This window comes from Pan paniscus, chromosome 19 (assembly GCF_029289425.2).
Source record: "Pan paniscus chromosome 19, NHGRI_mPanPan1-v2.0_pri, whole genome shotgun sequence".
Taxonomy (NCBI): Eukaryota; Metazoa; Chordata; class Mammalia; order Primates; family Hominidae; genus Pan; species Pan paniscus.
In genome coordinates, this window is record NC_073268.2 from 97,780,210 (window position 1) to 97,802,758 (window position 22,549).

General features: G+C 56.6%; 1 protein-coding gene across 11 annotated transcripts in view; it reads right to left on the reverse strand.

Annotated features, from left to right (window-relative positions):
* Positions 1-22,389, reverse strand: part of CEP131 (centrosomal protein 131) — a 34,092-nt gene extending 11,703 nt beyond the window's left edge. For 5 of the 11 annotated variants that reach the window (XM_003831130.7, XM_055101962.2, XM_055101964.2 and 2 more), the window contains exons 1-7: positions 22,131-22,375; positions 19,239-19,432; positions 8,753-8,847; positions 6,023-6,137; positions 5,642-5,769; positions 2,230-2,343; positions 857-1,015 (exon numbers count right to left, since the gene is read on the reverse strand). In XM_003831130.7, the coding sequence (XP_003831178.4) occupies positions 857-1,015; positions 2,230-2,343; positions 5,642-5,769; positions 6,023-6,137; positions 8,753-8,847; positions 19,239-19,415 (788 nt within the window). In that variant the 5' untranslated portion in view covers positions 19,416-19,432; positions 22,131-22,375. Of the gene's footprint in view, positions 1-856; positions 1,016-2,229; positions 2,344-5,641; positions 5,770-6,022; positions 6,138-8,752; positions 8,848-19,238; positions 19,438-22,130 lie in introns of all 11 variants that reach the window. The other 6 variants (XM_055101965.2, XM_008956521.5, XM_034943088.3 and 3 more) reach the window with 3 other exon arrangements.
* Positions 22,390-22,549: the final 160 nt, after the last annotated feature.

The window sequence follows — 22,549 nt, forward strand, 5'->3', positions numbered from 1 at the left end:
CCTGACAAGAAACGACTGTCATGGTCACAGGAGGCTCCGCCCACAGCCCCTCCAGCTCCCCAGGGGCGCAGCCCCCAACAGTCATCACCACAGGAGGCTCCGCCCACAGCCCCTGGAGCTTTGGGTGTTGTTGGCTTTTTTCAGTTCTGTATCTTCTTTGCCTTTAATGTTGTTTTAATTAACAGTTTTACTGAGGTACAATTTCCATACTACAAAATCTACCCATTTTCAGTGTACAAGTCAATGATTTTTAGCAAATCTAGAGTTGTGTGACCATCAGCACAGTGCAGTTCTGGAATGTTCCACTGCCCCTGGAGGAGCCCTCTCTGCCACCCCTACACCAGCCTTTGACCGCCTGTGATAAACTTGCCTTTGCTTGGTGTTTTATGTAAATAGAACCACACCACATGGGGTCTGCTCAGTCTCAATATTTTAAAACAGGCCGGGCGTGGTGACTCACGCCTGTAATCCCCGCACTTTGGGAGGCGGAGGCGGGCGGATCACGAGGTCAGGAGATCGAGACCATCCTGGCTAACACGGTGAAACCCCGTCTCTACTAAAAATACAAAAAATTAGCCAGGCGTGGTGGCGGGCACCTGTAGTCCCAGCTACTCGGGAGGCTGAGGCAGGAGAACGGTGTGAACCCGGGAGGCAGAGCTTGCAGTGAGCCGAGATTGCGCCACTGCACTCCAGCCTGGGGGACAGAGCGAGACTCTGTCTCAAAAAAAAAAAAATTAAATTAAAACAATCATTAAATGGAAATTTCTATCCTCGGAGGTGTGAGCCCCCCAGACCCTGATGCCTGCCCACCTCTGTGTTCTAGGCTCAGGCCCCCCACCGCCCCAAGAGCGGTCACCTCTCAGCCTCCTCCTCCGTCACCTCCTTCCGCCTGGGCAAGCCCGTGCTGCCCCCAGTATTGTTCCGGGCCGAGTGGGTGGCACTGGAGACATTCTTCGGCGACTTCCCAAAGCCGCTGCTCTCACTGCCCTCACAGGTGGCTGCCTTGATGATGTTGCTGACAGGTAAGAAGAAAACACCCTCGTCTCACCGCCCAGGGGAACAGCTCTGCCCACAGGCAGCATGTGCCCACTCCCGAAGTCCCAGGACTGAGCCTGGAAGGGGTGCTGGCAGGCTGGCAGCTGGGGTAGAGGGGGACAGCGGCAGGTGCAAGGCCAGCTCTCCCGTGCCACATCCTGGCCTCTGGACCACCTGTGCCCTGACAAGGTCCCACTCACTGGTACCCAGGATAATGAGCTCTTTGCGTTTAAAAACTTCTCACTAAAGTTACATTGAGAGGCTGGGTGCCCTGGCTCACACCTGTAATTCCAGCACTTTGGGAGGCCAAAGCGGGCGGATCACCTGAGGTCACGAGTTTGAGACCAGCCTTGCCAACATGGTGAAACCCCATTTCTACTAAAAACACAAAAAAATTAGCTCGGCATGGTGGCGGGCACCTGTACTCCCAGCTACAAGGGAGGCTGAGGCAGGAGAATCGCTTGAACCTGGGAGGCAGAGGTTGCAGTGAGCTGAGATCATGCCACTGCACTCCAGCCTGGGCAACAAGAACGAAACTCCGTTTCAAAAAAAAAAAAAAATTCCATTGAGAAAGTTCCCAAAAGTCACAGGAGTCCAGAGCCTGAGGGACCCCTGAGCAACCCCAAGGCCATCCCCAATCCCCGCAAGACCATGTGGTGGTGGACTCGGGGGCTCCTCTGCCCCGCTCGGTCCACCCCCGCTGTGAAGCCTTCTGGGCTCTGCACAAGCCCTGGCTTCCTCCTGGGGGCCCCACCTCAGGGTGAGCCCCAGACCTCACTGTGCCGCCACATCTGGGCTGTTTTCTCTCTGTGGGAAGCTGCCGACCCAAGAACAGAAGAGGGCGGCGGACATGGATGGGAGCCCAGTTCACGGCTGCTCCACGTGGTTTTACGTGCACTGACCACGTGCCCTGACCGAGGTAGGACCCCATGCACACTGACCGCATGCCCTGACCGAGGTAGAACCCTGTGTGAACTGACCGCATGCCCTGACCGAGGTCGGACCCTGTGTGCACTGACTACATGCCCTGACCAAGGTAGAACCCTGTGTGAACTGACCACGTGCCCTGACCGAGATCGGACCCCATGCACACTGACCGCATGCCCTGACCGAGGTCGGACCCCAGGTGCACTGACTACATGCCCTAACTGAGGTCGGACCCCGCAGCCCCGCGGCCTCCCTGGAAGACCTTACTTGAGGGAGGGGGCAGTCTGGTTGGAGCTCTTGAGCGGAGGCGCCCTCTCCAAGGGGGTGTAGCGGTTGTGCACCATGGTGGTGACGCAGTTGCCCACTGCTCCCTTGTTGCTCCTGCCAGGGCCGGAAGAGAGACAGGAATGGTCAGGCCTCCGAAGGGGACGCCTGAGATCTCAGAGCTACACTCGCAGCACGGGCTGGGAGGGAACAAAGGCCTTCAGTGCTTGCTACGTGCTGGCAGCATTGTCGTCCGGTGTCCCCAGGCCCCTTCCACAGCCTGTGCCCTGATGATGGGGTCCTTCCCAGGACAAGAAAGCTGGACCAGGGGCTCCCACAGGGCAGGGGATAGAATCGAGGCATGAACGCTGGACGTGCCCAAGACGGGGGGAGCAGCTCGGGCCAGCTCCAGAGCTCACAATCAGCTTCCAGAGCAGACTCACAGAAGCAAAGCCCCATCCCACACGACGGACGGAAGCCACACTCTCTGCCTCTGCCCCTCCGCAGACCCGCAGGAAGGCGGGAGGACAGGACCAATACCGAGGCTGACAGGAGGGATGGGGAGACTGCAGGAAATGGGCATCTGCAGACCCGGAGGATTAGAAACAGAAGGGCCAGCAGAGAGCAACTGGGACACAAGGGAGGGTCCAGGCATTGTGGGGAGGGAGGGCAAGGAGCTGGCAGGTCCCGTGCCCCCAGGGAGACACACTGTTCTCCCACAGGCATGGACAGGCTTTGAGGCAAAGGGGAGAATCTGGCTGCTCGGCAAAGCCCCTTCCCTCACTTGAGCCACTAGCATCCACCCTGCCCTCCCCAGCTGGCCCTGCAGGTGGGGCAGAGATGGGTGATTCACCCAGGACAGCCGCCGCCACCACTCCCCAGCAGTGCAACCGGGCAGCCAGGACTTGAACCCTGGGGCGGGCTGGGGGTTTGTCTCTGGAGAGACTCAGCCTGTGAGGAGGGTCCCACAGACACTGGTAGGTGGGGATACTCAACAATGCCTTGCTCTCTGCGCAAGTGCCCCAAAGTGAAGCCACCAGGCAACAGGCTTCCAGGTAACTCCTAGGGCCTCCCTTTTAACAGAACCACCAAGACATCTGGGCAAAGACCAACATGTCAGAGGCCCAAAACCAAACCAACAGAACGTGACGGGAATGAGGGTAAGCAGAGAGCAGAGCACTGCACGAAACCTGCTCCTGCACCAGCCTGCACCTGCACCGGACCACAACTGCACCGGACCGCACCTGCACCGGACCACACCTGCACCGGACCGCACCCGGCACCAGCCCACGCCCAGCACCAGCCTGGCCTGCACCTGGCACCAGCCTGCACTCACAAACGTTCAACAGCTGGTTCTTGGAGCGCGGCTCATCTGCCAATTTGGGTGGTGTGAATAATCCTACCAGGACTGATTTTGAGCTGTTCAGGAATGAGCAGCATGGCTTGTATTCATAAATGTTTTCAAGAAAACACTAAATGGCCGGGCGCAGTGGCTCACGCCTGTAATCCTAGCACTTTGGGAGGCTGAGGCGGGTGGATCACAAGGTTAGGGGTTCGAGACCAGCCTGGCCAACATAGCGAAACCCCGTCTCTACTAAAAATACAAAAATTAGCCAGGTGTGGTGGCGCACGCCTGTAGTCCCAGCTACCCAGGAGGCTGAGGCAAGAGAATCACTGGAACCCGGGAAGCGGAGGTTGTGGTGAGCCGAGATCACACCACTGCACTCTGGCTTGGGCGACAGGGCGAGACTTCGTCTCAAAAACAAAAACAAACAAACAAACAAAAAAACACCAGAAGAAATAGCTTGAAAAGATGCTGCTCCTCAGGGGCAGGAGCCAGGGGTAGGAGGGGTGGCAAGGGTGTGGGTAGGAGGGGCAGCAGTGGGGTAGGAAGGGCAGCAGGGCAGTGGGTGGGGGGTAGGAGGGTCAGCGGGAGGTAGGGTAGGAGGGGCAGTGGGTGGGGGGTAGGAGGGGCGGGTGGGGTAGGAGGGGCAAGGGGGTAGGAGGGGTGGGGGGGTAGGAGGGGCAGCGGGGGGTAGGAGGGGCGGGGGGGTAGGAGGGGCAGCGCAGGGGTAGGAAGGGCAGCTGGGGGGTAGGACGGGCAGCGCGGGGGTAGGAGGGGCAGCGGGGGGGTAGGAGGGGCAGCGGGGGGATAGGAGGGGCAGTGGAGGGGGGGTAGGAAGGGCAGGGGTGGGGAGGGTAGGAGGGGCAGCACATTTTAAGCCTATGGTGCTGTTTGACATTTTGGCTGTGTATGAACATATAACTGATAAATACTAAAGTAAATTTTAGGACCAGGTGTGGGGGCTCAAACCTGTAATCCCAGGGCTTTTGGGGAGGTCGAGGAAGGAGGATTGCCCGAGCCCAGGAGTTTGAGACCAGCCTGGGCAACACAGCGAGACTTCATCTCTACAACAAATTTAAAAATTAGCCAGGAGTGGTGTTGTGCACCTGTGGTCCCAGCTGCTCCGAAGGCTGAGTGGGGAGGATCTCTTGAGCCCAGGAGGTAGAGGCTGCAGTGAGCTATGATCGTGGACTCCAGTCAGGGTGACAGATGAGAACCTGTCTCTAACTTAAAAATAAATTAAAAAGCAAGAATTGAGCTGGGTGCGGCGGCTCACGCCTGTAATCCCAGCACTTTGGGAGGCCAAGGCGGGTGGATCATGAGGTCAGGAGATCGAGACCATCCCGGCCAACATGGTGAAACCCTGTCTCTACGAAAAAAAATACAAAAATTACTTGGGCGTGGTGGCGTGGTGGCACGTGCTTATAATCTCAGCTACTTGGGAGGCCGAGGCCGGAGAATTGCTTGAACCAAGGAGTCAGAGGTTGCAGTGAGCCGAGATCACGCCACCGCACTCCAGCCTGGTGACAGAGCAAGACTCCGTCTCAAAAAAAAAAAGGCAAGAATTCTTCCTGTGCCAACCCTGGAGAATAACCACACGGTCTCTCCCCTGAGACTATTCCCTTGGCGAAGGCTCTAAATGCCGGAGGAAAAATGTGTCCCCAATCCCTTCCACTCATGGGTCCCGAGGCCTAGCCCAAGGAGCCCACACTCTCCTTGAAGGCTCAGAGGCAGCTGCCTGGAGTCCATTTCTTTTGGAGCTTCCCCAGGCCCCCCTACAAGCCTCCTCAGCCAAGGTCTCTCCCCAGGCCCCACCCTCTCAGCCCCATGTGAGCCTCCCAAGGCCTGAAACTCTTTAAGAGCAAAGCCTGGGCCGAGAGCCCCTTATGTGCAAGACGCCACCTGGCAGCCTCCTGCCTGTGCCCTTGGGAATGAAAGCCATTCTTTCACTCACTCATTCATTCATTCCAAAGCACCCTGAACGAGCCATAAACAAGACAAAGACACACACAGTCTCCACTCCAGGAGCTTCCCACTGGTGCCCGTCGTGGGCACCTGCACAGGTCGTACCTGTTGTTAGCAGTGAAGTTGGGGGCCAGGGCCACGGTGCATTCTTTCCTCCGCGGGCCCGCTGGTGAGTCAAGGGCACTGGAACTCCGGGCATTGGATGGCAAGGTGAAGCCCCGGGGCTGGTCATCCTGTCAGACAGCTCAGCCCATGACACTGCCCGCACACACCCAGACACCCCATCCCTTCCCTGCCTCTCCCACAAACGGGAGGAGCCCCCAACTTCCCATACAGGCAGGTGGATGTCCTGGGGTCTGCCATGTCAGATCTAAGCTTGACACCCTCCCTGCAGTGCCCTTTTGCAAAGGCAGTGAGAACAAATTAGGAACCAGGCCACAATCCCATCACAGAGACCAGGACGTGGGGCCGCACGCACCACCTTACCAGGACGTTCCAGGTGGCTCCCTTCTCGCTGGGGGCTGTGCTCAGGCTGGCAGGCCTCTTTTTCCCACTGGGGCTGCCCTCGAAGAGCATCAGGAAGTCCGTGGGCTCCGTTGGCCTGCATCCGAGAGAGGGCAGCACACAAGGAAAGAGTCACCAGCCGGGAAGCCGACGCTAGGCACACAGACCAGGCAGGTCCCGCGAGGACAGAGAGGCCGAGGCACTAGCAGCAACTCTGTTTCCAGGCCCAAAGCCCCAGTCTGACCACTGTGCCTGGCCAGGGTTCCTCAGTGGAGCTGGGTGTCCAGGGTGAGCTTCCATCAGAAGCTTCATCAGTCACACCGATCACAGTTTCTGGGGACAAGGGCCTTATTTGTTTTTTCTTTTCTTTTTCTTTTTTTTTTTTTTTAAATGTTAGTAGAGACAGGGTTTCAGCTATGTTGCCCAGGCTGGTCTCGAACTCCTGGGCTCAAGAGATCCTCTCACCTTGGCCTCCCAGAGTGCTGGGATTGCAGGTGTGAGCCTGCACACCCGGCTGCCCACCGAGGGCCTTAAATACCGTGGCTGCCTCTGCTGCCACCCTCTTCCCTGTGAACCAAGAGCCACACCTGCTGCTGCTCAGAGCAGAAGGGGAAGCACAGCTGGAAGGCATGGGCTGGTGGCCAATCCCCACTGCCACCCTGCCCCATGGGAGGCCACAGCTGCGCCGAACACAACTGATCAGGTGGGATCAAAACCGTGGCCTGGCTGAGCGTGGTGACACACCACACACCACACCACACACACACATACACCACATAACACACACACCACAAACCACACACACAACACACCACACATACACCATACACACCACACACACCACAAAACACACACCACACACATAACACACACACCACACACACCACATACACACACCATACACACCACACTATACACCATGCACAACCACATACCCCACACACCATACAGCGCACACACACATACACCACACACAACACATACACACACCATACACATACACACACACACACCATACACACCACATAACACATACACCACAAACCAAACACACAACACACCATACACACCACACACACCACACACATAACACACACACCACACACACCACATACACACACCATACATACCACACACTACACACCATACACAACCACGTACCACACACACCGCATACCACACACCACATACACACCACACACACATCCACCACACACCATACACACCACACACACACACCACATACACACACACCACACACATACCATACACACCACACACACACATACACCACATACCATACACACTACACACACACACCACATACACACACTACACACACACCACATACCATACACCCCACACACAGACCACACACATACCACATACACCACACTGCACACAAACCACACACGCACCACAAACCACACACACCACACACATATCACACACACCACATAACACACAAACCACACACACCACACATACACACCATAGACCACACACACCACATACCACATACATCACACCACACACACACCACACACGCACCACAAACCACACACGCCACACACATACCACACAGACACCACACATACCGCACCCACTACATTACACACAAGCCACACCATACAGCACACACCCACCACGTACCACACCCACCCACTCCCCCACACACCATACACCACACACACCCCATACACACACACACCACACATGCACCACTCACAAACCACACCCCCCACACACACCACTCACACCACACACCCACACACCACACACCCCCTCACACACCACACTCACACCACACACCACACACCCCCCACACACACCACACTCACACCACACCCACACACCACACACACACCACACACACACCACACTCACGCCACACGCCCACACACCACACACACACCACACACAAACACCAGCTGGCCTTGGCAGTCCCTTGCTTGGTGGGACTCCACGAAGCCAGTTGCTGAGCTAAGAGCGGCTCCCGGAGGCTGCACTGGACAGGGTGTGGTGGCCGCAGTTCTTGGTCTTCCCAGGAAGGGTCCACCCGGGGCCCTTGGTGACCCAGAACTCAGCCTTCATTAGGTCCACGGCCCCACAGGAGCACCCTGCTCGCTCGGGGACAATGCCTGGTGGGAGGTGGTGTCAGGGCCTCGCCCACCACTCTGGGCTAGAGGATGTCCCCCCGGAGGCTGCTGGCCACCACCGGCTCCACTCCCCACAACACCCCCACTGGGGCCATTGAGGCAGCTCCTCCCCAGCCCGCTGGTTTGGAGGCCGCAAGGGACAGCGGCAGGGTTTAAGTGGGCAAAGGTGGGAACAGGGGTGCACAGCGTGGGGGTTCAGAAGGGTCACAGTGCTGCCCCTCTCGCAAATGACAGCTTTTGACATTCAGAGGGCAGGTGGAAAGGGCTTCAGCGGAGCCCTCAGGCAGGGTCCCAGCAGCCGCCGGGACAGCAAGGAGGAAGGGAGGGATGCGGTGCAGGAGAGTGTCTGCCTCAGGCCTCCCGCCCCAGTGCGAGAGGAGGCCTGGGACACAAAGCTGGCCCGTGAGGTCACTCCAGGCCTCACTAGCCAGCAAGGGCCCGGGACCCAGGAGGCTGGAGGAAGGGCAGAGCAGAGGCAGGGAGGAGCAGGCCGGGGTGGGGCACCTGAGGTCCCGGGAAGGGGCCAGGGTTATCCAAGGGCCTTGGGGGTTACCTGGGGGAGCTGCCCCGAGGCTGGCTGACCTGCGTGGTACTGTTGGATCTTCTGAGGTTGTTGATGGCCCGGGAGCCCCCAGGCCCTGTGGCCTCCTGCAAAAAGGGAGAAAACAGTTAATTACGCAGCAAAGGCTCACTCACCAGTTTGCTCAGCCTCCGCCAGCTTTGGAGAAACGCAGTCAGAGAACAGAGGGGTGGCCCTAGGGTTACAGGTGGCCCAAGTGGCCTCAAAGGCAGTGGGTGGTCAGAGGGGCAGGAGCACTGGACAGCAGGGCAGCACGAGGGGGGCTCAGGCCCGACCTCTAAGAGCTTCCCCGTCCCCGCATCAAGCAGGAGCCCTTCACCCCTGGCAGAGGGAGGGCGGGAAGGGAGCTGCTCACTGTCACCCACCAGCTCCCAGGAACCGCAAGCTCCCACCTTCCGTGGATGAGAACCCCTGGGGACCCTTCACCCCGCGGTCTCCTCCGTCAGCAGGGAGGGCACCCAGAGCGACTCTGTGGGGTCACGATGAGGACTAAGGAGACGCAACCGCGACCAGGTGCTGTAAGACCTGGTAGTGAGTGCAGCCAACTGCCCAGCGGTTCCAGGTCCGTGGAATGGGGCGGAGGGGCACAAGGGACGGAGGGGAGGCTGCGCAGCAGATGCTAAGCAAGGATCAGAGCGCTCGGAGAAGCAGCGCTTGGGGAAGTGGCGCTCGGGAAAGTGGCACTCGTAAGTACCTTACGCTACGCTCCCTGACTTTCCCATAGGCTTAAAAACCCTCCAAATCGGCCAGATGCGGTGGCTCACGCCTGTAATCCCAGCACTTTGGGAGGCCGGGGTGGGCGGATTACCAGGTTTAAGAGATGGAGACCGCCAGGCGCGGTGGTTCACGCCTGTGATCTCAGCACTTCGGGAGGCCGAGGCGGGTGGATCACGAGGTCAGGAGATCAAGACCATCCTGGCCAACATGGTGAAACCCCGTCTCTACTAAAAATACAAAAATTAGCTGGGCATAGTGGCGGGTGCCTGTAGTCCCAGCTACTCAGCAGGCTGAGGTAGGGGAATTGCTTAAACCTGAGAGGCGGAGGTTGCAGTGAGCCGAGATTGGGCCACGGCACTCCAGCCTGGAGACAGAGCGAGACTCCGTCAAAAAACAAAAACAATAAACCCTCCAAATCAAACATTTCAGGGGAAAGGGCTCACAGTCCAGTGGGAAACGGTCTGGGGAACACCACCGGATGCCACTGGATGCCACAGCGACCAGTGATATCGATCCTGGCCAGGTGCCCATGCCACCACAGGATGGGACCTCGGGTCTCCAGTTTCCCAGGAAAAGAGACCTATGAACTTTCAGATTTATTTTTAAATCTGAATCCTTAAGCTGAAAACAACCCAACCAAAAAAAGACCAAAAAAAAAAAAAAAAAGCTCCAGGAAAGCAGCCACACACATGCACCCCACCAGGACACCCCAATCACTTGTTACGGGCATTTCCTGGTCAGGAAACCATGATCTAAAATAGCTGAACAGAAAGTGCAGGCAGAGAGCCCAGCTCGGCGGCAGCAGAGCCGGTTAAAGGAGGCCAGACAGAGGCCGCTGCGAGGTCTGGGGGTGGAAATCCCACGAGCGCGTGGGCGCCACCATTCTTCCAGAGAAAGTACTCACGGGCTTGGTCATACCTTCCAGACCAGGCTACAGACAGTGACTACCAGAGAGCAAAAGCTAACACCCAATACAAGACATAGCCGCCGTCCCGTTCTCCACGCTGGGGCCACAGAGGCCCTGTGCAATTCCTCATTCAATCCCTGCTGGGCTGTGCTCCCAGGGCCCCAAACTGGGCGCTGGAAAGGTGTTCGGGAGGTCAGAAGGCAGGGTGTGGGGAACACAACAGCAGGAGAGGAAGGGCCCCACGGAGGCCTCCATCCTTCTAGGAAAAACGAGATGCCTTCTGGGAAGCCTGGGCAGTGCCCATCGGACAGCAAGTGCCCAAAAGAGGGACCCTGAAAAGGGGTCAGTGAGGAGAGGACTGACAAGGGGCTGAGCACAGGCTTGGTGACCTGGAGGCTGCTGGAGGGGCTGAACAGAGGCAGAAGGGGCAGCAGGCAGAAGCCACCCATGCGGCAGGGACTGCAAGCCCTCCACCCCTGGGAGGCAGACGCCAAGTCCCTGAGGAAAGTGCCTTTGTTTACCAGGGGCCTTGGGCCAGCCCGAGGGTCTAAATATGTGATCTGTGGCCAGGCGTGGTGGCTCATGCCTATAATCCCAACACTTTAGGAGGCCAAGGCGGGTGGATCACTTGATGCCAGTAGTTCAAGCCCAGCCTCGGCAATATGGTGAAACCCCATCTCTACAAAAAATAAAAAAATTAGCCAGGCGTGGTGGCATGCACCTACAGTCCCAGCTACTCAGGAAGCTGAGGTGGGAGGATCACTTGAGCCCAGGAATTAAAGGTTGTAGTGAGCTATGATAGTGTCACTGCACTCCAACCTGGGCAACACAGTGAGACCCTGTCTCTGAAAAAAAAAGAAAAAGAAAAAATAGAAAAATCAGCAAAGAACATGGACAATTCATAGAAAAGGAAATATACACGGCTCTTAAAAATATGAAAAGATATGGCTGGGTGCGGTGGCTCATGCCTGTAATCCCAGCACTTTGAGAGGCCGAGGTGGGCGGATCACCTGAGGTCGGGAGTTTGAGACCAGCCTGGCCACCATGGTGAAACATTGTCTCTACTAAAAAGATATATATATATAAATTAGCCGGGCATGGTGGCACGCACCTGTAATCCCAGCTACTCAGGAGGCTGAGGCAGGAGAATCACTTGAACTGGGAGGCGGAGGTTGCAGTGAGCCGAGATTGCACTACTGCACTCCAGCCTGGGCGACAGAGCAAGATTCCCTCTCAAAAAAAAAAAAGAAAGAAAAGAAAAGATGTTCAGCCTCACTCACAGATGTTAAGTTAGAAATACAATCAGAGATGGAGGGCGAGGTGCTGTCCAAGCAGCCCTGGACAGGAGTGGGGCCCGTGCAGAGGGACTGTTCCTAGTAGCCCTGGGCAGGAGTGGGGCCCATGCAGAGGGACTGTTCCGAGTAGCCCTGGGCAGGAGTGGGGCCTGTCAGCCTAAAGGCAGAGGGGCTCTTCCTAATAGCCCTGGGCAGGAGTGGGGCCGGTGCAGAGGGGCTGTCCCGAGTAGCCCTGGGCAGGAGTGGGGCCCGTGCAGAGGGTCTGTCCCGAGGAGCCGTGGGCAGGAGTGGGGCCCGTGCAGAGAGGCTGTCCCAGAGCATAGCACAGCATGGGTGGTGTTCTTCCCATGGGGTTTGGGTTATCCACTGTGACACCACCTTACACACCTTACACACACACGGGAGCTAAACCAGGGACAGCAGACGATGGGGCCGCATCCTCACTGCAGGAGGGGAGGTTACGATCAGCAAGCGTGGGGGGGCGAGAGGTGCCACTAGCGGCAGAGACATCAGTAGGACCCACAACACCAATGGTTACTATGTAGGTTACTATCTATAGACAGTGTGTATATTACACACCAACTGGTGTACACTACATACTTCCTTGCTCTGTTGGCTGAGAAGACCAGAAACAGCCCAGTAGGGACAAGCACACCCAGCTCCCAGACCTTGGTCTCTGAGACCACTCTCCAAGAAAAAGAACCGGGGCTTCTTGAAGAAATGGCTGATTCTAGGACTGGAGGAGGAAATAGACAAGATGAGGCTGGAGCAGTTTATAGGGCCAGAAATAAGGACGTGCTCAGAAGACAAAGTGATGGGCAATGACACAGGGACCCAGGAGCCACCTGAAAGTTCCCAGTGGCCAAAGCTGTGACAATGAGAGCAACAAAATAAGCAAACTAGCATTGAATTATAACTTGAAGTGTAAAATAAATATCCACGAGTCCATTATAATAAATGATTGAAAAAATTAATAAGTGGGGCCAGGTGCAGTGGCTCATGCCTGTAATCCCAGCACTTTGGGAAGCCAAGGCAGGAGGATCACTTGAGGTCAGGAGTTCGAGACCAGCCTGGTCAACATGGTGAAACCCCATCTCTACTGAAATACAAAAGTTAGTCAGGTGTGGTGGCGCACGCCTGTAGTTCTAGCTACTCAGGAGGCTGAGACAGGAAAATCGCTTGAACCCGGGAGGCGGAGATTGCAGTGAGCCGAGATCATGCCACTGCACTGCAGCCTGGGCGACAGAGTGAGACACTGTCTCAAAAAAAAAAAAATTATAAATGAGGGTGAACAGACAAATCTCCTGTGTAGAAGAATTCCAAATAACTTCTATAGATGCTCTTCTCTAAAGGAGGGGGAGCAAAACTCCCCACCCCTTCCGTGTGGGCTGAACAAAGCGACTTCCTTCCAGAGAGCACAGGGGATGGGCGACCTCACAGTGGAGAAGCCTGACCCTCCACCTTGGCCAGGGGACCAAGGCCAGCAGCATCACCAGTGAGAGGTCACATGGACAGCGTGGACCCCAGACAGGATGGGGTGAGCAGAGTCCTTTACCTCTGTGGCCTTCCTCCTAAAACCCATCCACCACCCAGTCTGATCACGAGAAAAATATCAGGCAAGTGCCGACAGGGGGCCATTCTGTAAAACCCCTGACCAGCTCTCCCCAAAACTCGAAGGTCATCAAAAACAAGGAGAGTCTGAGAAACTCACAGCCCAAACAAGCCTGAGACCCACAGCCTAAAAATCACGTGGGATCCTGGGACAGAAAAGAAAAACTGCAAAAATACAAATCAAGTGTGGACTTTAGTCAGTGATTTACCAATAATGACTTGTTAATTGTACACGTCCCATCATAATGTAAGATATTCAAATAGCAGAGACTGGGTGCGGTACAGGGGAACAACCTGCACTTTCCAATTTTTCTATAAATTTAAAACTATACTAACATAAAAGGTTTATTTTTAAAAATCGTACAGTCACGCCGGAGGCTCACGCCTGTAATCCCAGCACTTTGGGAGGCCAAGGCGGGCGGATTCACTTGAGGTCAGTAGTTTGAGACCAGCCTGGCCAACATGGTGAAATCCTGTCTCTACTAAAAATACAAAACTTAGCTGGGCATGGTGGCAGGCGCCTGTAATCCCAGCTACTCGGGAGGCTGAGGCAGGAGAATCACTTGAACCTGGGAGACAGAGATTGCGGTGAGCTGAAATCACGCCATTGCACTCCAGCCTGGGTGACAAGAGTGAAACTTCATCTCAAAAAAGAAAAAAAAAAAAGTAAAAAGTAAACTAAAAGTTAGTACAGTCAGATATCTTTTGTTACATATGGAACCTGTAAAGGCCAAAAGTGTGCTGCACGCGTGCCAACCAGAGCACGAGGGAGCAGGCCCCGTGGCACCCTGTGATGCGAGTGTGACTTAGGGCAACGATCTTTACGAACAGCAACTTGGCAATGCCTATCAAAAAAAAAATTTTTTTTTGAGACGGAATCTCGCTCTGTCGCCCAGGGTGGAGTGCAGTGGCGCGATCTTGGCTCACTGCAAGTTCCGCCTCCTGGGTTCACGCCATTCTCCTGCCTCAGCCTCCCGAGTAGCCGGGACTACAGGTGCCTGCCACCATGCCCGGCTAATTTTTTTTTTTGTATTTTTAGTAGAGATGGGGTTTCACCGTGTTAGCCAGGATGGTCTCAATCTCCTGGCCTCGTGATCTGCTTGCCTCAACCTCCCAAAGTGCTGGGATTACAGGCATGAGCCACTGCGCCTGGCCAAAAATTTAAAATTTAGTTTTAATTTTAATTTTAAAAGATAGAGTCTCACTCTGCTGCCCAGGCTGGAGAGCAGTGGCATGATCATAGCTCACTGCAGCCTCAAACTTTCTGGGCTCAAGCCATCCTCCTGCCCCAGCCTCCAATGTAGCTGGGACTACAGGCATGCACCACCACACTCGGCTAATTTTTTAATTTTTTTGTAGAGACAGGGGTCTCACTATGTTGCCCAGGCTGGTCTCAAACTCCTGGCCTCAAGTGATCCTCCCACCTCAGCCACGCAAAGTGCTGGGATTACAGATATTGGCCACCACTCCCGGCCCCCTTTCAAATTTTTTTATTTATTTTATTTTTTTTGAAATGGAGTCTCGCTGTCACCCAGGCTAGAGTGCGGTGGTGCGATCTTGGCTCACTGAAACCTCCAGCTTCCGGGTTAAATCAGTTCTCCTGCCTCAGCCTCCTGTGTAGCTGGCATTACAGGTGCCTGCCACCACGTCCGGCTATTTTTTCTATTTTTAGTAGAGACGAGGTTTCACCGAGTTGGCCAGGCTGGTCTCGAACTACTGACCTCAAGCAATCTGCCCGCCTCGGCCTCCCAAAGTGCTGGGATTACAGGCACGGGCCACCACACCTGGCCCCCCTTTCAAAATTTTAAATGGACTTATGCTCTGACCCAGTAATTATCCTTTAGGATTTATTCTACAGGCGTATTTACATGTATGCAAAATGGCACAGACACAAGGGTATTTGCTGTGCCATTCTTGGTACTATGATAAGGAAAATCCAGAGGAGCACTGGGTGAAGTTCTGGTGCATCATCTGATGAACTATTGTCAGCTGCTACAAAACAATGTAAGGAAAGCGGGAGCAGGGTCAGGTGCAGCGGCCCACGCCCGTAATCCCAGCACTTTGGGAGGCCGAGGTGGGAGGATCGCTTCAGCCCAGGAGTTAAGGACCAGCAACCTAGTGAGACCCCTGTCCCTGCAAAAAAATTAAAAATTAGTAGGCTGGGTGTGGTGGCTCACACCTGTAATCCCAGCACTTCGGGAGGCTGAGGCAGGAGGATCACCTGAGGTCAGGAGTTCAAGACCAGCCTGACCAACACGGCGAAACCCCGTCACTACTAAAAATACAAAATTAGCCGGGCGTGGTGGTGCATGCTTGTAATCCCAGCTTCTTGGGAGGCTGAGGCAGAAGAATCCCTTGAACCCGGGAGGCAGAGCCTGCAGTGAGCCAAGATCTCACCAATGCACTCCAGCCTGGGCAAAAAGAGCAAAAGTCTGTCTCAAAAAAAAATTAAAAATTAGCTGGGCAGGGAGGTGAGCACCTGTAATCCATGCTACTCAGGATGCTGAGGTAAGAGGATCACTTGTGTCCGGGAGGTGGAGGCTGCAGTAAGCTGTGGTTTCTCCACTGCACTCCAGCCTGGGCAACAGAGCAAGACCCTGTCTTAAAAAGAAAAAGAAAAGAGAATGCAGGAGCCCCATGCAGCTGACGGATACGGCACTTGTTCCAACACATCTCCAGCAACACTGATGCCTGTGTGCCCAGAGTAAGTGTGGGTGCAGGAGAAACGGAACAGCAGCCGCCTAGGAGAGGCCCGCAAGGTCGGGCAGGACAGGCTCACTGCTCAATGAGCCCCCTTTTCCCAAATGGTGGGTGCGAATGGCCTATTCAAAACACATGGTAGGAATTTTGAAATCATCCCCCAAAATGGCACCAGTCATTGCATCAGGGCCATGGGATTATGGGTGCCCTTCATCCTGTCTCGATTTTCCTGGGGTCAGTTTCCAAGAGGAAGATAAGGGATGTCAGGGGAGGAGTGAAGGGGCTTCCACTCACTGACGGACACCACGGTGGAAAGGCACCACTCATGCTCAGATGGTAAATCAAGTCATGGACTAAAAACCCTAAACTCCACCTGCAAGAAGGAGGCAACATCGCCCAGGGAGGGGCAGGCGGCCCCCATGGCCGTGACACATATGCACAGTGATGTCTGTTCCCCAGTGAGCTTGTGCTCTTGGGATTTAAAGACCTCTTTTCTTTAAGGGGAAGGGAACCAGAGTGAATAATGATCTAGGGGGCTAGAGGATCAGGTGGGCACACAGCTGGGGCAAGGAAGAGGGACCCTCTACAGTCTGGCACTGACATCTCTTGAGCCAGAAGACCAGCAGGAACTGCAGTTACATCCTGGATGGGGAATCCCGGGACAGCAGGCCGTGGATGCAGGAAGATGTTTAGAGACAAGGGGTAGAGTGGAAACCCCAGGCCAATGGCCACCGAGAAGGTCTCCGAGCCCGGGGACAGCACCCCACCCCACCCACAAACACCAGGAGGAAGAGAATCACGTGCCGCCTTGTACAGGTGTGAAGCCATGCCTGGCCAAAACAAATGCTCTCCAGGAATCCCGATGAGACTGAGTGGTAGCAGGGCAGGTGGCCGAGAGGATGGGGACCGGGCACAACAGAAACCCCTGAGGTCACGTCACACACTGGCGGGGGTTCCTCTTCCACCAGCAGTTCCCGAGCTCCCACCATGTGCACAACAGAAGGCAGACAGGCATGCAGGGGTGGGGCCGTCTCGGATCGGATCGAGCGAGGGCCTCAAAGAATTGAAGTGAACAGCTGGAACATTCCATGAACGAGGGGACTGTTAGCAGTCGCCACTCAATACTGCGGGAGCGGGCAATGGTACCAGCCGAGGAAAGGAGGGATCGATATGAGTAGCGCCCACTGTGGCTTTGAACCTCTACTCAGCAACAGAACATTTCCCAGCAGAAAGGGTGGGAGTGTGGTTAGGTGCCTGGGTCGGCCGCGGATAGAGCCTGGCCATGCCGCCGAAAGACCATCTACTAGAAAGCCCGGAAACTTTTACAACAGTCTCCACACAACAAGAGAGCTGCGATTTCTTTCTCCTTCTCCCTCTCCCTCTCCCTCCCCCTCCCCCTCCTTCTTTCTTTCTTTCTTTTTTTGAGACAGAGTCTTGCTCTTTCGCCCAGGCTGGAGTACAGTGGCATGATCTCAGCTCACTGCAGCCTCCTCCGCCCGGGTTCAAGCAACTCTCCTGTCTCAGCCTCCTGAGTAGCTGGGATTAAGGGTGCGCGCCACCACGCCCGGCTAATTTTTGCATTTTCAGTAGAGGCAGGGTTTCACTATGTTGGCCAGGCTGGTATTGAACTCCTGACCTCAGGTGATCCGCCCGCCTCAACCTCCCAAAGTGCTGGGAGCCACCTCGCCCAGCCCAGATCTGCGATTTCGAGTGCGTCTTCCCCGCCCCATGTGCCAGGAACCTAGGGCTTTAGAAACAGCGGGAGGGGCCAAGGCAGGTGGGCGAGGGGGTCAGTGACGCAGGAGCAGGGCTGCGGACAGGAGAGGCAGCAGGCTCAGAGACGGCTCTAGCCCAAGCTGGTTACCCCTCTGCTAAAACAGGGCAGCATATTTTTATTTTCACAGCTTACGTCTGTAAATGCCTAGAGGTGCACCAGATCTTTAGACAACCTGCCGGCCACAATGACACATCAGGACATCCCGGGTCCCCGCCCTGCCGGCCCAGGCTTTGGGAACCTGCTTGGTCCAAGGGTCTGCTACTGGCCCGGCTGCCCTTACCCCGGAACTCGGCTAGCCGTCTGGCGGGCCACACCCTGCCCACCTGGAGGTGCTTCTAGGGCAGACACAGGAATAACTTTTTCAAGGAGAAGGGGGAGGTCCAAGCCTTTTATTCACAGTGGAACCCTGGCCTGGGCCTGCCAGGGGTTCCTGTGGGAAGCCTCAACTGCCCTCCAGACCCCTTCTCTCTGCCCTGCTGTGTTGCCTGGCACGGACCTCAGGCAGGGAGCCCCAGACCAGCTGCCACATGGAAGCCAAGGCCCCCAGGCCCTTGCTATTCGGAAGCTCAGGCCAGACTCTGGTCAGGCTCTGCCCCAACCCCCACAGAGCGGCTCGATTCCTCCCTTGCCCCAAAGACTGGGCCTGGCAGACACCAACTCAGGGTGCAGCAGGCCCGGCCTGCCTTTCACAGCCCCCATCTGGGAACCGCCCACCCTCCTCCCCACTCCCAGAGGTGGGCAGGAAAGGCAGCTCTCACCCCGAAGCTCCCACGGCTGTCCTGCTGCCCACACACCCACACACCCGTCTAGGTTTCTCCAAGGCCACCAGGAGCTCATCACCCTCCCCACAGGTCAACCCCATTTCTTTCTTTTTTCTTTTTTTTTGAGATGGCATCTCACTCTGTCGCCAGGCTGGAGTGCAATGGCACGATCTCGGCTCACCGCAACCTCTGCCTCCTGGGTTCGAGCAAATCTCCTGCCTCAGCCTCCCGAGTAGCTAGGATTACAGGCATGCACCACCATGCCCGGCTAATTTTTTTTTGTATCTTTAGTAGAGACGGAGTTTCACCATGTTGGTCAGGCTGGTCTTGAACTGCTGACCTCAGATGACCCACCTGCCTCGGCCTCCCAAAGTGCTGAGATTACAGGCGTGAGCCACCGAGCCCAGCCAACCCCATTTCTTGAGGATTCAAACAAATCCAAAGGGCGGTGGCACAGGAGGCCTGGGGCTGTCGCTGAAAGAATCCAGGCTCTGGCTTGACCTTCTAGTGATTCAGCACCCACGCCTGTAAGACTCAAGTCCTACCTGCCTCCTGGAACAGCCACGAGGATCCAGCATGTCCAGATGTGAGGCACTTGTTCACATGTGGAGCTGGACCCAGGGGTCAGATGCCAACTGAACAACAGCCCTCCAGGAGGCAGGGGCCCGGACTCCTAGGCCACAGTACTCACCAGCGCCTTCCTCTTCTGCTCACTGCCTGTGACCACGGAGACAGAGCGGACGATGGGCTTGGTGGTGGCGGCACTGCCAGGACGCCGGGACACAGGCGGAGGGAGACCTGTCAGACTCAGGTCCACACCTGCTGGGCTGCGCTCCGGGACGCTGCCGATGGCCCGGGTGCCTTTCATGGTGGACAAGGCAGGTCCTGAGCTGGGAAGCAAGAGCTGCAATGAGATGCCGTGGGGGAACTACAGTCCCCTGCACCCACCATCTCCAGCCCAGCCTCAGCTGGGTCCACTGGCCACCAAACTTCCTGGGAAGGCCTGTCACAACCTATGCACCCCTCTGGCTGGTGGCAGGCTCCTCGACAGGAACATGAGGGAGCTGTTCTGAGCCCAATGTCAGTGTATGCCAGGGCAGGAGGGCCCTGGATGATGGACAGGTGGGTGGCGAGGGCAAGGCCCGTGGGTGGGAATAAGCCAGCAGCACCCCAGAGGGAGCCTGGGCCACAGGCCATTGTCGATGTGAGCCAGGTTCTGCCATCTACCCCACACCGTGATTCTGAGAAAGTCACTGCCCTGAGCCCCACTGTCTTCTTCTGTAAAAGGGACATTTGATTTATTTTTTATTTTATTATGTTTTTGAAACGGAGTCTCGTTCTTGTCACCCAGGCTGGAGTGCAGTGGCGCGATCTCAGCTCATTGCCACCTCTGCCTCCCGGGTTCAAGCGATTCTCCTGCATCAGCCTCCTGAGTAGCTGGGATTACAGGTGCCCGCCACCACGCCTGGCTAATTTTTGTATTTTTAGTAGAAGTAGAAACGGGGTTTTGCCATGTTGGCCAGGCTGGTCTCGAACTCCTGACCTCAAGTGATTCGCCTGCCTCGGCCTCCCAAAGTGCTGGGATTACAGGCATGAGCCACCGTACCCGGCCCCTAAGTAAAAATACACATTTTAAAAAGGGGTTGCGTGTTGGCCGGGCACAGTGGCTCACTCCTGTAATCCCAGCACTTTGGGAGACCAAGGCAGGCAGATTGCCTGAGCTCAGGAGTTCAAGACCAGCCTAAGCAACACAGTGAAACCCCACCTCTACTAAAAACTTCAAAAAATTAGCCGGGCGTGGTGGCGAGCGCCTGTAATCCCAACTACTTGGGAGGCTGAAGCAGGGGAATTACTTGAACCTGGTAGGCGGAGTTTACAGTGAGCCAAGATCGTGACACTGCACTCCAGCCTGGGCAACATAGCGAGACTCCATCTCAAAAAAAAAAGGGATTGGTTTTGTGAGGTCCAGACAAGATGCTGGTCTCAAAGCCTCAAGGCTGCACCGGGCGAACACTCCCTGGGTAATGTGTTATTCCAGCAGGGGATGGGGGTTCTGACGATCGATCGAGGGGATTAGCTTGGGGATGCTGGCTTCCTTACTTTGGAACTTCTCAGAGCAAACCCTGCCGGCCCCCAGCCCGTCCCCACATGGCACCTCTTTCTGAACGAGTCTTTCTGATCTTTCTGAACGGGTCTCAGCTCGTGCATGTGCCCCTGCCAAAAACCCTACAACAGCTTCCTAGGCACAGAGAATAAAGTCTACACATCCAACTCCTGCAAGATCTGGCCCTGTACTCTCTGTGACCTCGCCAGCTCCCCTGCTGTGCCCCTTTGTTGTAGCTTTAGCCAACACAGCCTCCCTGGTTCTCCTCAAACTCAGCCAGCTTGGCCCCGGCCAGTCCCCTGCCTCTAGGTCTCAGGACACTCCCTCCCTGCACTCAGAGGCCTTCCTTGAGCACCCATCACTCTTCACTCCCCATCCAGCTCGGACTCCCTTCCTGTGGCCGCACACAGTTGGTTTATGAATTGTGTGGCTCCTGAGCAACCCCAGCACCTGCAGGGAAAGGCACTCAGCTGAACCCGTAGATGAACGGCAGAAGCTGGTGCCAGGGACCAACGTCGAGAATTACCTTACTGCCACGGTGGCCTCCAGTAGGCAAGCAGGCACCCAACCTATCACCCAAGGTCACCCTGGGCTTCCTTCAGCCCGGCACCCCACAGCAGGTCCTCCAAGGTCCCTTCCACGGAGCGATGGATACCCCTACTTCCTAGAGGCTGACCCTGCCACTGACCAGGTCCCAGTCCTCAGTTATGCACTTCCGGCTGTGCGGATGAAACTTAACACCCTCCTCCTGCAGGGCACTGTCCACCCCTGGCTGGACCCATGCAAGCCCTTGGAGCCCAGGACTCTGCTCTCCCAGCCACACTTGCAAGCGGCTCTGGGATGGCGAACGCGGCCTCTCCATGGAAACCTCCAGGCCAGAAGAAGGGAGGCCTGGGAGGCCACTACATCTTGGATAAAACTGTGTCCCTCCCAGGACCTGAAGGGGCGGGGACTGATGACCAGCGCCAGGACCTGGTTCCCAGGGTGGGCTGACCCTGACCCTGACCCTGACCCTGACCCTGACCCTGACCCTGGACAGAGAGGCCAGAGCCCACGCGCAGAGCAGAGCCCTCCACTTGTCCTCAGGGCAGCTCCCATCTCCCCATTTTCCCTAGGGCTTAAGGCAGCAGGGCCAGAGATGCCGGGACTGGACTCCATGTTGTCCTGGGGACCGGAGGGGAGTGGAGGGAGGTGGAGAGGGTGGAGGGGATAGAGGTGGGGAGCCACACCCTCAGGCACGAGCCTGTCTTCACCTGCGCGGGCCCCGGACCTCCCTCACCTGTGCGCACCCTGGATCCCCCTCACTTCCCCCGAATCCCGCCTTCAATTGCGCGGGCACCAGATCCCCCCCCTCACCTGTGCGTGCCCCGGATCCCCATCACTTCATCACTGCACCAGGACCTCCCACCTGCGCGGGCTCCGGACCCCTCCAACCTCCGCGCGCCCTGCAACTCCCTCCCTTGCCCGGGCCCCCCTCACCTGCGCGGGCCGGGGGCGCAGCCGCGAAGCCTGCCTGGCGCGCGGGGCCTGCAGATTCGGCCGGCGGGGAGGGGATGCGGAACCAGTCCCGCCCAAACCTCGGGTCGGCGACCTGGCGCCCTGCCACCCCCAACACTGCCCCGAGGCCCGGTGACAATGAAGCGGCCGGACGGCCGGGCTGAGCAGCGGCGGCAGCTAGCAACCAGCCTGGCACCACCTCCCCAGCCCGTCACGCCGGCCCGCCTTTCCTGCGCGCGCCGACTCCGGATTGGCCCTTCACGCTCCCGCTCAGGCCGTCCCGGGAGCTCATTGGGCCGTTCGGCTGTCCTTCGGGAAGTTCAAGCGTGGGAGGAGCGGCGGATGGCTGAGGGACGCGACTACAGAGAGCGGCCGATTGGACGCGGCTGGAAAGGGGCGGG